At 35.3% G+C, this 16457-nt stretch overlaps 1 protein-coding gene across 4 annotated transcripts in view; it reads right to left on the reverse strand.

Annotated features, from left to right (window-relative positions):
• Positions 1-16457, reverse strand: part of LEKR1 (leucine, glutamate and lysine rich 1) — a 169940-nt gene that overhangs the window by 84528 nt on the left and 68955 nt on the right. For all 4 annotated transcript variants that reach the window (XM_026497347.4, XM_057315998.1, XM_057315997.1 and 1 more), the window contains 2 exons: positions 9116-9291; positions 450-635 (listed from right to left, as the gene is read on the reverse strand). In XM_026497347.4, the coding sequence (XP_026353132.2) occupies positions 450-635; positions 9116-9291 (362 nt within the window). The remainder of the gene's footprint in view (positions 1-449; positions 636-9115; positions 9292-16457) is intronic.

Raw genomic sequence — 16457 nt, forward strand, 5'->3', positions numbered from 1 at the left:
ATGTTTGGAACACCTCCAATCACTGCTAATAGCTTAATTTTGCTAAAACACTGCTTGCATTATATCATTCTGCTGCCTACCAATTTTCCATGATTCCTACTGCCTTTATGGAAAAGTGCAAATTCCATAGCCTTAGTGCCAAGACACTTATTCCTCTGGGGTAGAAATTTAAAACTTTGCTCAAGGTGCCCAAAACACAATTTTTAATATTTTCATTTGGGAAAATGAAAGAGTATATTCACTTAAGTCTCATCACTCTAAATAGCAGAATGGGAAGGGAAGATCATAAACATTGATCACAGACACAGTTATGGACATAGTTACTAGTAATTAGTCATATTTGCAACACGAACTAATTAAAGCAAGATTATTTATAAGAGAAATAAAAATTTAGACATTTCTTTATTACGGCTAGTTGCTAACAACAGCAAAAAATAATTCTCTTTTACCTAGTACTTCTTTTTGCAAGTCATGGCATCTGGTTTGCAAGTTTACTTCCTGTTGTTTGGATGTCTGAATCTGCTGAGACCTCAATATGGCTGCATCTGACAACAATTTCAGATTTTTCATTTCCTCTTCAAGGCATATCTTATTTCTCTGGGACACTGTCAAACTTTTCTTTAGTATCTCTATTTCTGTAAGGAAAATTCAAAGTTTACAAATAGACAAAATTGAATCATAAATCATTTCCCCATAGAATGATTATTTCCTTTTAGAAAATTAATAGTTGAAAGTCAAGATGACTTTTCTGTCAGCATAATGACACCTAACCAAAGAATTTAAATTTAGTAGTTATTCTGAAAAAAGAAATAAGAAAAAGGATTATATTGCTAAATGATACATGAAAACTTTTAGTAGTTTAGCCTTTAAATTGTATTAAATGGCAATCTGTCTTGCTTTTCAAATACTCACATAAATGAATAACACAATATCTGCATAATGTCCTGAGTTTTATTGAAATTAAATTGTTTTCTTGGCAACATGATTCTGAAAAGTAAATTTAAATTTGCTAGCATGGGCTGTTGGGTGGCATTTCTAGGAGAGTAACTAGGGTACATTCTATACAAATTATGAAGAAAGGCAGTAGGGATGGAGAGGAATAAAAGGATGCAGTGTCTAAAACTAATAAATTTATGGGCAGAAAGTATTAGTTAATATACCTTAATGATTCTAATAATACTCTGTGCCCTCCAAATGAGACCAGAATTTCATTATAGCAATCACTTGTCATTATTCTACCTACTCAGATTAAGCTTAATAAAAATATGCCTTCATAGCATTATGTAGATTTAAATGTGCTAATTTTATATAATTTTGTAAGAAATGCATGGAGCATATTATCCTTCAGAATAATTATCAAGCTCTCCCTTAATAGTCTCTCCAGCACTACTGTCTTAAAGCAGTATTAAAATATTTAAAGAACTACACAATAATGATAAAATACTGCAAAATTTGTACAATCACTATTAATTTGAATTGATGAGGATGTGATCTATGTGAAAATCTGGACAGTCTGTTTTTTCAGATAGTTCTCTTGGCATCCCCTTCCTTGGTTAGCTTATCCTGGGCCATGTGATGGGTCTAGCATCTGACTGGGTATCAGAAGAGTTTGGCTTGGTCTTGGAGCCACCACAGCAGAAATAGCAGCCACAGGGGCGAGTGAAAACCAGAATCAGAGATCCATAAAACAGACATGCCAGCAGAAGCAATATGGCTAGTAAGTGGTTACAGAGAAGTAAAGTGGTAGGCTAGACAGAGTACAGAGATGAGAACATGCCTTAAAGGATGGTGATGAATATGATTAGGAATGTGGTCTAAAGAGAGACAAGAAAAATGTCTGTGGGTGAAGTAGTATGTCTGGAAGAAAACATGACCTTTAAGACAGATCTAGGGCATGAGCACAAGGGGTCTGGCACTTCTTCACTTTTAATTAATGCTCAAAATGCAAAACCTGGTGAAGCACCTGGGTGGCTCAGCTGGTTAAGCATCTACCTTCAGCTCAGGTCATGATCCCGAAGTCCTGGGATCAAGCCCCACATTGGCCTCCCTGCTCGGCAGGGAGTCCACTTCTCCCTCTGCCCCTCACCCCACCCGTGCTCTCTCTCTCAAATAATTAATTTTAAAAAATGGAAAATCTGGAGAAATAAATTGGCAGAAACCAAATAAGCAAGGTTCTACTATATTCCAATGATTACTTTATATGGGAATCTTTTTCCTACAAATAACTATATGCTTCTAAATACTTATGGATATGCACCCATTTGTATGAGGAAAACTGCTAACACACTAGTGTATAAAATTTTAAAAAGAAGAGAATTTTAAGAAATATGGAGGTTGCAGTTTTTCTTCACGCCTAAAAAGTCTTGGGTATTTCTGTATCCATAAAGGTGGCTCCTTATGCTGAATAAATTGTACCATATCCTAATCATATCTATGTTTAAGTCAGAATGACACTGCACATGCTGGCACCTATTTTTCATTTGCCAGAATGATACTGCTTAGGTTAGCAGGCTGACTCTGTAAGTGTACACTACTATCTGTCTCTAAAATAACTACTCATGTCAACATGACTTTCTATCTGACATTAAAAGAATAAGAATCTGCAATACAAATTTATTTGTGAAATATATTCTAACACATGGAAAAGTACAGCAAGATTTCCAAACTAACAGGAGCTGTGTTTCTAACATGGAATTAGGAGAGTAAACTCAAAGAAGGTGAATTAACTCACCCTTGGCAAATTACACATCCCTTGTTGTTTGGCAATCCTGGTATCAAATATTCAATCCTACCTTCATCATCCTACAACTTCGTATCTGTCAGTCATGTGTCCCAATTTGGAGTTCAGAAGTTATGATCTCCACCAGGTTAACCTATTCTGGTCATTGTATCCACCTTGTGTTTCCCCTGTCTCGGCACCCCCATGAAGAAGGCCCTCCTAACTTCATTCATTTGGCCTGCCACTGCTCATATGCTACCACTGCCTGGAAATCTTTTCTGACCCAATCTGGAAGTGACCTAGATCTTCCTGGAACTTGCACCAATTTACACAATTTTTACTGCACTGATCATATGTATACATATGATCTACTATTAGACTGCAAGTTATTTTATTTTAATATCTTACTTATTTTTTATTCCATCCATAATTTCTACCATGATGTCCTAGAAATAACAGGAGCTCAATACATACTTACCAAATGAGTAAAGTCATTATTGAGCAAAACTTCTAAGTAGTTTTCTGATATACTAGTTGAATATCCTAAATATTTCTTTTGTCTTACCTTACCCTTCACTTTATAGCAAGCATTTTGAGCCCCAGATTATTTAATGTCAGACTAGATAAGGCGATAAAAACACACAAGCAAAAGAAGCAAACATTTTAAACACGATAAGCAAATAAGCCTATTCTATCCCTAATTCCTTCAATTCTATGAAAAATGTGGACTACATTTCTAAGCCTAATTCAAAACATGAATTTTAAAAGTTTAAGAACTATTCAATCAATAGGTACTTTGGGAATGGAAGCAAATTGATTATACACTTAAAATATTCTACCTTTAGTGTGGTGATTCTACACTAAAAATAATTTTTCCCTGAAATTTCTCTTATTAAAATAGGTGTGCTCTGGTTTAAGAAAACCTAATCTATGAACATTTGAACTTAAAAATCTTGATTACATAAAGAGAAAGCCACTCTAATTAGAGTGGTAGGAAATATTTCACTTATATCTGCTATTCAAAATCAACATACTTTGTCAGCAAGAAAATATTAAGCAATGCCTTTTCTAGGAATACTGTTTCTGTTTTGGACTTTGATTTTAGACCTAAATTTTAATGTGCAAATCTTTTAAAATATCTGGAATAATGCTGTGCAATGTGTATGTGGTTCATGATATTTATTAATTTGTTAGGGCTGCTGTAACAAAGTACCACAGGCTGGTACTTTGGTAAGCAACAGAGACTGATTTTTTTTCACAGTTCCAGAGGCTAAAAAGTCTGAGATCAAGGTATCAGCAGGGTTGGTGTCTTCTGAGGGCCATGAAGGATGGATCTGTTCCAGGCCTCTCCTCTCGGCTCGTAAATGGCCATCTTCTTCCTGTGTCTTCAAGACTCCTCCCTCTGTAAAGGTCTGTTTCCAAATTTCCTCTTTTTTAAAAGGAACACCAATCACATTAAATTAGAGCCCACCCACTTAAATTTATTTCTTTAAGGACCCTAACTCCAAATACAGTTATATTCTCCAAATACAGATTAGGACTTCAGTATATGAATTTGGAGGAGTGACAAAATTCCGCCAATAACACTACATTTTAGAATGTTTATTGGCATTTATATTGTGATTAAAAATATGCCAAAAATAAATGAGCATGTGTTGGACTAGAAGATAAAATGGGAAAATGAAAACAATTGTTAGGATAAAGGAATTAGGATTATGAATTAGAAGGTTATTTTACTTCTTATAAAAATGTTTCATTTTTTTATATCAACTTTTCAATTGAAGAACTATGCCATGCAGAATCAACTCACCCCAGAAGGACATATTCACGTAGATGACAAATAAAAGCTGGTATTTAAAAAAAAAAAGTATTTGTTATTTAAAATGCTTGCAATATTGTCAAAGTTTATAGCTAATACAGGCTTTTAGATTTAGAATAAGTATTATATAATGTTAGCTAACATAAATACAATTATTAGTATTAATCTTATACAATCAATTTCTTTATCTTGAAAAGATTTTTCTGTTGTTCTTAGTCCTCTTAGCTTAGGCACGTGGACTTAAAATTATTTTAGGTCACTATGTTTTTAGGAAATCTCTACAATTTTAGACATTTTAATAGATATGTATTTCATTTCATCATGTTATAATTTGCATTTCCCTAATTGGCTAACGATGTTAAACAATTTTTCACGTTTTTTCCACCTGCCTATCATTTTTGACAAAATTTTTGCTGATAGATTTTGCCCATTTCCTAATTAGTCTGTTTATTTAAAATGTAGAGTTTTGGGAGTTTTTCATGTATTCTAGATAAAAGTCCTTTGTGTAGTCCACAAATATTTTCTCTTAATCTGTAACTTGCCTTTTCATCCTCTTAACAGTGTCTTTCACAGAGCAAAACTTAATTTTGTTGAGGTTCTTTTTATCAAGTTTTCTTTTTATGTATCATGCTTTTAGTTCAAGTCTGAGAATCTTAGGTCCCAAAGATTTTCTAGTTTCCTTTTTACCTTTAGATCTATGATCTATTTTGAATTAATTTTTGTATAAGATGCAAGGTTTTGGTCAAGAGTTTTTTTTTGTTTTGTTTTTTGTTTTGTTGTTTGGCCTATGGATAACCAATTACTCTAGTAATTACTCTAGTTATTCCACTGTCTCCGTTATTACTTTCAATCTGTTAAAAAAAAAAAAAAGGCTAGGCTATCCTTCCTCCACTCAACTACTTGCTTACCGTTGTCAAAAATCAGTTCAGCATACTTAGGTGGGTCTAAATTTATATATATAAATATATTTAATATATTAGTTATATATTAATAAATATATTTAGCAAGTAAAGGGCTAGTACCCAAAATCTATAAAGAACTTATCAAACTCAACACCCAAAAAACAAGAAATCCAGTCAAGAAATGGAGAGAAGACATGAACAGACATTTCTCCAAAGAAGAAATACAAAAGGCTAACAGACACATGAAAAAATGCTCAACATCACTTGGCATTAAGGAAATACAAATCAAAACCACAATGAGATACCACCTCACTTTAGTCAGAATGACTAAAATTAACAAATCAGGAAACGACAGATGTTGGCAAGCATGCAGAGAAAGGGGAACCCTCCCTTTTGATGGGAATGCAAGCTGGTGCAGCCACTCTGGAAAACAGTATGGACGTTCCTCACCAGTGGAAAATAGAGCTACCCTATGACCCAGCAATTGCACTCCTGGGCATTTACCCCAAAGATACAGACGTAGTGAAGAGAAGGGCCATATGCACCCTAATGCTCATAGCAGCATTGTCCACAATAGCTGAACTGTGGAAGGAGCTGAGATGCTCTTTAACAGACAAACAGATAAAGAAGATATCGTCCATATATACAATGGAATATTACTCAGCCATCAGAAAAAAATGATTACCCAACATTTGCAGCAACATGGACGGGACTGGAGAAGATTATGCTAAGTGAAATAAGTCAATCAGAGAAAGACAATTAGCATATGGTTTCACTCATTTGTGAAACATAAAGAATAGCAGGGAGATCAGTAGGAGAAGGAAGGGAAGAATGAAGGGGGGGTAAACAGAAGGGGGAATGAACCACGAGAGACTACAGACTCTGGGAAACAAACTGAGGGCTTCGGGGGGGGGGGGGATTGGGATAGGCCGGTGATGGGTATTAAGGAGGGCACATATTGCATGGAGCACTGGGTGTTATACGCAAATAATGAATCATGGAACACTACATCAAAAACTAAGGATGTACTGTATGGTGACTAACATAACATAACATAACATAACATAACATAACATAAATAAATAAATAAATAAATAAATAAATAAATAAATAAATAATAAAATTGTACCAACTGACCAAATTATCTTTTCTTTTGGTCTCCCAGAACATTCTAGTTGTTTTTAACAGTATTTTTTTCTGATTATGAAAATAATAAGTGGACACTTTAGAAAATTTGAAATATATAGAAAGAAACAAAAGAAAATAAAAACTACTTATGATCTTTCCACCCATAAAAAAAAGTTATTTTAGTTTATTAGCTTTTTAGCTTTATCTTTTTGTATTTATTTTTTAGTGGTTGCTTTATGAATTACACATCCTTTTTAGTCTACATATAATATATATTGCATTGTATCACATAAAATACAAAAAGAACGCAACCATTTGGATCTATTTACTCCTTCTCTCCAACCTTTATGCTCTAGTTGTCATATGTTAAATAGACATACTTTATAAAACCCACATATAATAATTCCTACTTTAAATAAGAAAATACAATTTGTTTTAAATTCAAAGGAAAAAAGTCTTTTATACTTACCCGTATTTATCACTTATGGTACTTTTTAATCCATCCTAAGGGCCCTGGGGTTCTGTTCATTATTTTTTTCCCAATGTTTATCTCTGTTCTTCAAAATGAATAATTTAGACTGATCTATCTTAAATCCACCGGATCTTTCTTCTATAATCACAATAATGCTATAGAAATCTATCCAGCAAATTTTTATTTCAGATATTGTATTTTTTCCATTCTTTTTTTTTTAAAGATTTTATTTATTTATTTATTTGACAGACAGAGAGACAGCCAGCAAGAGAGGGAACACAAGTAGGGGGAGTGGGAGAGGAAGAAGCAGGCTCCCAGTGGAGGAGCCTGATGTGGGGCTCGATCCCAGAATGCTGGGATCATGCCCTGAGCCAAAGGCAGATGCTTAACGACTGAGCCACCCAGGCTCTGTATTTTTTCCATTCTTGAATATCCAATTTTTAATAGTTTTCTGCTGAGATATTCTATCTTTTCATTCATTACTAGCTTATTTTCCTTTATGTCATTGAACATAGTTAACAGCTAATTTGAAGTCCTAGTTAGTTATTTCTATCATCTGGATCATCTCAGGGTTGGTCTCTGCTGACTATCTAATCTCTTGAGTACGGGCCTTGTCTTCTTCCCAGATCAAGAAATTTGCAATTGTATCCTAAACATTGGGGATGTTATGTTATGGAAACCCTGAATTCGGTTATGTTCCTCTAAAGGGTAGTGATTTTGACATTGTTTTATTTTAACAAGCAGTTAACTTGGCTAAACTCAAACTGTAAAATATGTCTACCGTCAGGTAAGCAGCACTGAAAATATCAATTATTTTGGCCTTTGATGGGTTGTTTTAAGTCTTCCCTGTGCACATGTATTTCAGGACTAGGCCAAAGATTTAGAAAGAGCTTATATGCCAACTCTGAGCTCTCCCTCTCTGATCATCTCTTTTCTGGAATATTCTTTCTCAGAGGCTGCCTTAATCTGTGTCCTCCAATCTTCAAGCCAAAAGACTAGATTTCTATCAGAGTTTTAGCTCCCCTACATGGAAAACACTGTACCCTTCCCTCAATCTAATAGCCTTAAACAAACAAACAAACATAAAAACAAAACCCCAGGGAATTCATCCAGTTCCATTCTCTACTTTGAATTTAAAAAATTAATAGCCTTTTTAAAAAAATTGTCAGTTTTAGGTTCATAAAAAAATTAAACAGAAAGTACAGAAAATTTCCATATAACCTCTGTCTCCACAAATGCATAGCCTCTCCCATCATCAAAATCCTGCACCAGAATGGGAAACATTTCTTATAATCAATGAACCTACACTCACACATCATCATCGACCCCAAATCCTTAGTTTATATTAGGATTCAGTCTTGGTGTTTACATTCTATGGGTTTTGACAACATATATAATGACATGTACACACCATTATAGTACCATATTTTCATTGCTCTAAGAATCTTCCATGCTCAACCTACTCATCCTTCCCTCCCACCCAGGCAAAAACAGATTTCTTTACTATATTCACAGTTTTACCCTTTTCAGAATTTCATTTAGTTGGAATCATACAGTATGTAGCCTTTTCAGATTGGCTTCTTTCACTTAGTAATATGCCTTCTATCAATATTTGACATTCCCTCTGTTATGTGCTTGGTTTCGGTCACTCTCCAGTGTTTTTAAGTAGTTATTTTGTCCAGAATTTATCAGTTATCTGAGGGAAGGCTGATGCAACATGAAATATTAAATCAGGAACAGCAGAAAAAGTTTTAAAATACAAATTGGCACATTAATCGTAATAAACAGACTTCTGGTCACAGCTCAAGATAGATGGATGTATCATGGTTTATTTTAGATCAGCTTATAATTACTGAATTTCAGGGTTCAAAGAAGTCATAATGGTCAGCTAGTTTACCAACCAACAACAAATTTAAAAGTTGATCGTAAGTCCCATCACATAAAATGAAATTCTATGCCATTACTTATGATGTACCATATAGCAAAAAAAAAAAAAGAAAAAGAAAAAAAGAAAGAAAGAAAGAAAGAAAGAAAAGAAAGAAAAGATGATAACATTCTAAATATACACAACAAACCTGTCAAGGCTGTTTCACTTATGGATTTAATTTGTAGAAAAACTTCTCCTTTCAGTGAAGTCCAGTTTTGAAAATTATCATATACTTCATTTTTAATACTGGTTAGCTCCCTTTTAGTAAAAGTAAGTAATGAAAGAGTCTTATTCCAGAAATATTTGTACTCCACCAATCTTTGACTGTAAAATAGTTTAAAAAATTAGGAATTTTAAAAATAGCAAGCATAATAACAAATATTTCTTTGAAAAAATGGTTTTCTTTGAAAAATGGTTGGAGAATGACCATATAATCAACTGGCTAAAAGGAGACAATTTTGTTTTTTTGTTTTTTGTTTTTTTTTAATTTTTATTTATTCGACAGAGATAGAGACAGCCAGTGAGAGAGGGAACACAAGCAGGGGGAGTGGGAGAGGAAGAAGCAGGCTCACAGCGGAGGAGCCTGATGTGGGGCTCGATCCCACAACGCTGGGATCACGCCCTGAGCTGAAGGCAGACGCTTAACCGCTGTGCCACCCAGGCGCCCCAAAAGGAGACAATTTTGAATGTAAAAGGAGGTGCTATTTGTATTTTGCAGAGATGATAGATATAAATTGGGAATATCCCAGGAAAACTGAGGTATATGGTCACCCCAACTCATTTCCATTATTTTAACTATAAAGAAAGACAGCTAACTTTTTCATACACATTAATTCAATTAATGTTTTAACTTCATTCAACAGTAAATACTTAGTGAAGAAAATCAGGTCAAAGTGACTTAATCACAAGCCAAAATGAGAATCTCAGATTCTTAGACGGTATTCTTGCTATATACCATGGTTCTCCAGGCTGTATAAAACCTGGGGTAATAATAAAGAATACCTTTTAAAGTGATTGATCCAGTGCTTTTGTTTCAAGAAATGTCACAGTTCAAAGTAATCACAGATTTTTTGTAATCTCAGTGATTTTATTACTTTAGATGTCCTGGCTATAATTTACCTAATAATCAAAAAAGATTCAGGCATAGATCTGGGAGTTATCAGCAAAAAAATGATGACTGAAGCCATGGTGTAATTATTTGGTTAATAATTATCTTCCTGAATGGACTAAATCTATGATGCAGAGACTATATCTGTCTTATTCATCAGTTTCCCAAGCACCTAGCACAGTACTTACCACATAGTATATGCTTAACAAATACTGACAAATGAATGAATGAGTAAAAATAATGATCACCCAGTTGGAGAAATGAATAAGTGAGAAGTGCTGAGGATAAAACACTGGATAGCACTAATGTTTTTGGGACTAAAACAGAAAAGTATCCAACAAAAAAGACTATGGAGTAAAAGAGAAGAAATACCAAAAGAATAATATCTGAAATCCAGGAAATAAGAGAATTTAAGCAAAAAAGTAGTGGTCAGTGTTTAAGCCTTCAGATAAAGGCTGAACAGAGTGTGCTGTATCTGGTATTAAGGAGGCCTCTGGTGATCTCAGAGAGAGGCATTAAGTAGGAAAGGATAGAGCAACAAAGCAGAAGTGACAAAACAGGTGATACCAGCCATCAAGAACCTTGATTTAAGTGGCAAGAAGAGAAAGAGGAAAATGCAGAGTAGATTTGTTAAGATAGGAGACACCTGAGTGCACACAGCTGAGTAACAATACAAGTACAGTCAGAGGCTAAAAACACAGACAAGAGGTGCAATTTCTTGTGCAAAGTCCTAGAAAGGACAGAGGTAGGGTAGAGGCTGAAAGATTAGCCTTTGTCAGGAAAAAGGATGGTGTCATTCCATGTGGTAACTAAGGTCCACCTGAGTGATCAGAAGCCACAGGGGATGCCTCAATCAGCATACAGAGCTGTGAGTTAAGAAAGATGCTAATTTCAAAAAGCAGAGAAGGAGTCCGAATAGATCACTTAATCAAGGGGGCCAAAAGTGAGAATGCTAAGTCTGAATGTAGAGCCAGAAACTGGTAAGACAGGAAGATAAGAGCTATGAACTGAGTCAAGGTCAAGGGGCTAATGGTTTGGTGTAAGGCAGCTGCTGAGAGTAAGCCATGTGCATGGGAGTCAGGGCTTACAAGGATATTTAGCAGAAAAAAGACTAGATGTAAATGCAGGTGCTTCTGTAGAAAGAAAGGCAGGAAACAGAAAATTCAAGCTTGTTAGCCAAGAGCAGATCCATATTCTGTGGGGCCTAAATCTTATATGATTAGTGGTGAGTGGGAGGAGAGCTTTCTTGAAAAAAACAATACAAAAATGATGTCTACTTGAGGCACCTGCGTGGCTCAGTCGGTTAAGTGACTGACCCTTGATTTAGGCTCAGGTCATATCAGGGTTGTGAGATTAAGCCCCACCTCTGGCCCCAAGTTAGGTGTGGAACCTACTTAAGATCCTCTCTCTCCCTCTCTACCCCCACTCTCTCTCTCTCGCTTTCTCTAAAAAGAAAAAATGATGTCTACAAAATTAGGTTACAAGTGTACAATTATTCATAGAATGAGAAAAATCATTACAAATAAAATTTTAATGTTGATGAATTCCACCAATATCACAAAATACAGGAAAATGATATAACTTCCTAATAAGTAACAGTGCTATAATACCTTTTATTTTTTTAAAGATTTTTAAAAATTTATTTATTTTTAGAGAGCGAGCTTGTGCACCATGTGCGACTGGTGGGGAGGGGTGGGGGGAGAGGTTAAGAATCTAGAGCAGACTCCATACTGAGTACAGAGGCCAACTCAGGGCTTGATCCCATGACCCTGAGATCATGACCTGAGCTGAAACCAAGAGTCAGAGGCTTAACCAACTTGAGCAAACCAGGCTCCCTATTTGCAATTTTTGTCCACATGTTCTACAACCACTTGTTCATATGAGAACCATTTTATATAATACTTTATGTGGGGAGAATATAAAAATTATATAGCCTCTCATCTAGCATGGCCATTAGTTTTTTATTATTGGTAGTTTTAAAAGATTTTTTCAGCTTTATGGATCATTACTGATAACACTGTGTAAATATTATACATTGTCCAATTTGGAAAAAACTTATCAAATTTTTTTATATGATTATAAGATTAGGAACATTTCAAGTGTTTTTAAAAAATGAGCAGGCTTAAATTGTCTTTGGATGACCAGGTGCATTGTCAATGAGCAGTCATATTTTGAAAGGAATATTTTTTTCTGAGCAGTCAGCATCAACAATAGGCTTAAAATATTTAGTAAACCGTATCATATACCTATTTGCTATCATCCAGGCTTTGTTGTTCCATTTCTAGAGTATAGGCAGAGTAGATTTAGCATAATTCTTAAGGGCTCTTGAATTTTCAAAATTATAAATGAGCACTGGCTTCAACTTAAAATCACCAGCTGCATTAGCCCCTAACAAGAGAGTCAGCCTTTCTCTGAAGCTTTAAAAACAGGCATTGACTTCTCCTCTCTAGCTAAGCAAGTCCTAGGTGGCATCTCTTCCCAATAGAAGACTGTTTGTCTAAATCGGAAATCTGCTTTTAGTGTGGCCGCCGCATCACTTTTCTCAGCTAGATCTTCAGCAAACTGGCCGTATACCTTCTACTTCAGCACTTGTTGCTGCATCTTGCACTTTGATGTTATGGCGAGCGCTTCTTTTCTTAAATGTCATCAGCCAACCTCTGCTAGCTTCAAACTTTTCTTCAACAACTTCCTTACCTTTCTCAGCCTTCATAGAATTGAAGAGTTGGGGCCTTGCTCTGGATTAAGCTTTGGCTTAAGGGACTGTTGGGGCTGGTTTGATATTCTATCCAGACCACTAAAATTTTCTCCATATCAGTAAGAAGGCTGTTTGGCTTCCCTATCACTCATGTGTTCACTGGAGTAACACTTTTAATTTCCTTCAAGAACTTTTTTTTTGCATCCACAACTTGGATAACTGGCACAAGAGGCCTAGCTTTTGGCATATCTTGGCTTTTTGTTTGTTTCCTGACTTCAGGTTTTTATTTAAATTCTAGTTAATTAACATATATGATAAAATTGGTTTCAGATGTAGAATTGAGTGATTCATCACTTACATATAACACCCAGTGCTCATCACAATTAGTGTCTTCCTTAATACCCACCACCCATCTAGCCCATCCCCCACCCACCCCCCTCCATCAACACTCAGTTTGTTCTCTATAGTTAAGAGTCTCTTATGGTTTGCTTCCCACTCTCTCTCTTTTTTTCCCCTTCCCCTGTGTTCATCTGTTTTGTTTCTTAAATTCCACATATGACTGAAACCATATGGTATTTGTCTTTCTGTGACTGGCTTATTTCACTTAGCATAATACACTGTAGCTCCATCTACATCATTGCAAATGGCAAGATTTTATTCTTCTTGATGGTTGAGTAATATTCCATTATACACACACACTTTTTTTTTTTTTTTAAGATTTTATTTATTTATTTGACAGAGATAGAGACAGCCAGTGAGAGAGGGAACACAAGCAGGGGGAGTGGGAGAGGAAGAAGCAGGCTCATAGAGGAGGAGCCTGATGTGGGGCTCGATCCCATAACACAGGGATCACGCCCTGAGCCGAAGGCAGACGCTTAACCGCTGTGCCACCCAGGCGCCCCCACACACACTTTCTTTTTTCATTTATCAGTAGATGGAAATTTGGGCTCTTTCCATAATTTGACTATTGTTGGGCATATCTTGGCTTTTGACATGCCTTCCTCACTAAGCTTAACCATTTCTAGCTTTCCATTTAAAGTGAGAAATTTGCAATTTGCATAGGCCATAAAAAGACCTCAAATAGCCAAGTCAACATTAAGGAAGAAAAACAAAGCTGGAGATAATCACAAATCCAGATTTCAAGATATACTACTACAAAGCTGTAGAAATCAAAACAGTATGGTATTGGCACAAAAACAGATACATAGATAACTGCAACAGAACAGAAAGCCCAGAAATAAACCCACAACAGGGTATTATGCTAAGTGAAGTACATCAGACTAAGAAAGACAAATACCATATGATTTCATTTGCATGTGGAATTAAAAAAAAAAACACAAATGAATAAACAAAAAGTAGAATCAGATCACATTGTCTGATTCCATATATCCAAAATGTCCAGAAAAATGCAAATCCATAGAAACACATTAGTGGTTGTCAGGATGGGTGGTAAGAACAGAGATTGAGTGCAAATGGCACGCGAATCTTAGGAGTGACTCAAATGTTCCAATACCAGATGTGGTAACGGTTGCACAACTTAGTAGGTCTTACTGTGCAAAAATCAATATATTGTGCTCTTAACATGAGTGAATTTTGTAGTAAGTAACTGATGTAACCCATGCAATGCTCCAGATTATCCACTTTAGAGTAACAGATTAAGATTTTTATCTTTAGAAGGGATCTTTAAAGTTCAAATATTACCTGGAAATGCTCAAAATATAGCCATTATCATTCAATAATTAAATAAATATTTCTGAGTCCCTACTATGTGCCAGATTCTGTTATTAAATAATGGAATGATTGACTTAACAAAAAAAAATGAGTGTCACTTAGCCTATCAGGTCACCAAATGTCAGTGGGGCAGGATATCAACAAAACTGTTTAAAATAAGATGTGATATGATAAACTATGAGATTGAGGCTACAAAAAAATAAATAAATAAAGCCAGATGACAGAGTCTAGATTTACAAATTAAAAAAGAAAGGGGGCACTTGGATGGCTCAGTCACTTAAGAGTCCAACTCTTGATTTTGGCTCAGGTCATGATCTCAGGGTTGTGAGATCGAGCCCCACATTGGGCTCCGTGCTGGATGTGGAGCATGCTAAGATTCTCTCTCTCCATCTCTTTCTCCCCCTCTTCCTTCCCACTCCTCATCTCTAAAAAAAAAAAAAAGTACTTTAAATTTCAAACAATTTATGAAAAATTTGCAATAGGAATCCTCTGAAAGTAAACACTGTCTAAAATATTTCAAATATGGATTGATTTGGAGCACTGGATTTATATACAGATTTGCATAAAGTGAAATATACTTATATGCCATACTATTTTTTGGTGTTCATTTTACAGGCCTTCTACACTTAATTTCCATTCTCAAAGGCATTTTATTCTGAATAGCAGATGTGCTGAGCCAATTGAGACAGACCACACCTACTCCTGATCACCTCCTTGCAAGAAACAGGTTGGAAATGATGTCAGGAAAAACAGACAATGAAGAACATTTTTCTGGAGGCTAGGTGATTAAGCCCAATTACAATTAAGTAAATGACAGAATAATTTTAAAAGAGCAATGCAACTCAAAGACATAGTTCATTGATCTACTGAAAGTTCCTTTTGGGACACCTGGGTGGCTCAGTCGGTTAAGCATCTGCCTTCAGCTCAGGTCATGATCCCAGGGTCCTGGAATCGAGTCCCTCATCAGGCTCCTTGCTCAGCAGGGGGCCTGCTTCCCCATTTGCCTCCACTCCCCCTGCTTCTGCTCTTTCTCTCTCTCTCTGACAAATAAATAAAATCTTAAAAAAAGGGGGGGGAGGAGTTCCTTTTGGGCTCCACAAATAAAATTATTATATCTGAGTACCTAAAGTTCATGCTGCTTTTCTTTGCCACATTTAGAGAGATGATAAGCTCCTTTTCTTCTGTATTCTAGTAGGTATTTTTAAGATAAACTACTTTAAAATCAGCTTTTAGTAATGCAACAAAATTGGTGACCCTATAAACTTTGATTTTATTTTCACCAGACTGTCTGTGCCTATCCATAATGTACCTACTAGTGAGGAATAAAACCAGTAATCATTTCTATTTGTATATCATAAACTTTTATTTGTACTGTTTAGTTAGATGGTTACTTCCAAAATTGTTTTTTAGTAAGTGCTATGTTTTTATATAAGTCAGACCCCAGACTCCCAATTTGTATCTTTTAGCTAAAAATAAACAAAAGTCACATATCTATTGAAATTTTTTTTTAAAAACTTGGCAGTTAAAAGTATAACTCAAAATGATAAAATGAGAATACAATAAAAATAACAAACATGCCTCAGTTTTTTCAAGAATTTAAAATGTTACAAATCACATGTAAAATGTGAATAATGAACATTTTGCCAGTCTTAATATTTTGAAGCAGCATTAATTATTTAATCTAATCCTGGTCTAAACTTTAAAATTCAGTCAATCCTACCACCCACAAGGGCATTAGTGGATAAAATAAATGGGACTTCCTTAGCAGACCTGAGCCAGAGCTATGGGAAGAGCTGAGTTGAAGCACTGGTTGGCCTGACTAAAGTGGAGAACCGGAATCACCTGCTGGTTCAATACCAGATTTCTAGGACAGAGCAGAGAAGATTCCTGATGACAAAAATGATCATCTGTTTTATGAGTAGGCTCATTGATTCAAAAATTATTTATTGAGCGTCA

Source organism: Ursus arctos, unplaced genomic scaffold (genome assembly GCF_023065955.2).
Source record: "Ursus arctos isolate Adak ecotype North America unplaced genomic scaffold, UrsArc2.0 scaffold_20, whole genome shotgun sequence".
NCBI lineage: Eukaryota > Metazoa > Chordata > Mammalia > Carnivora > Ursidae > Ursus > Ursus arctos.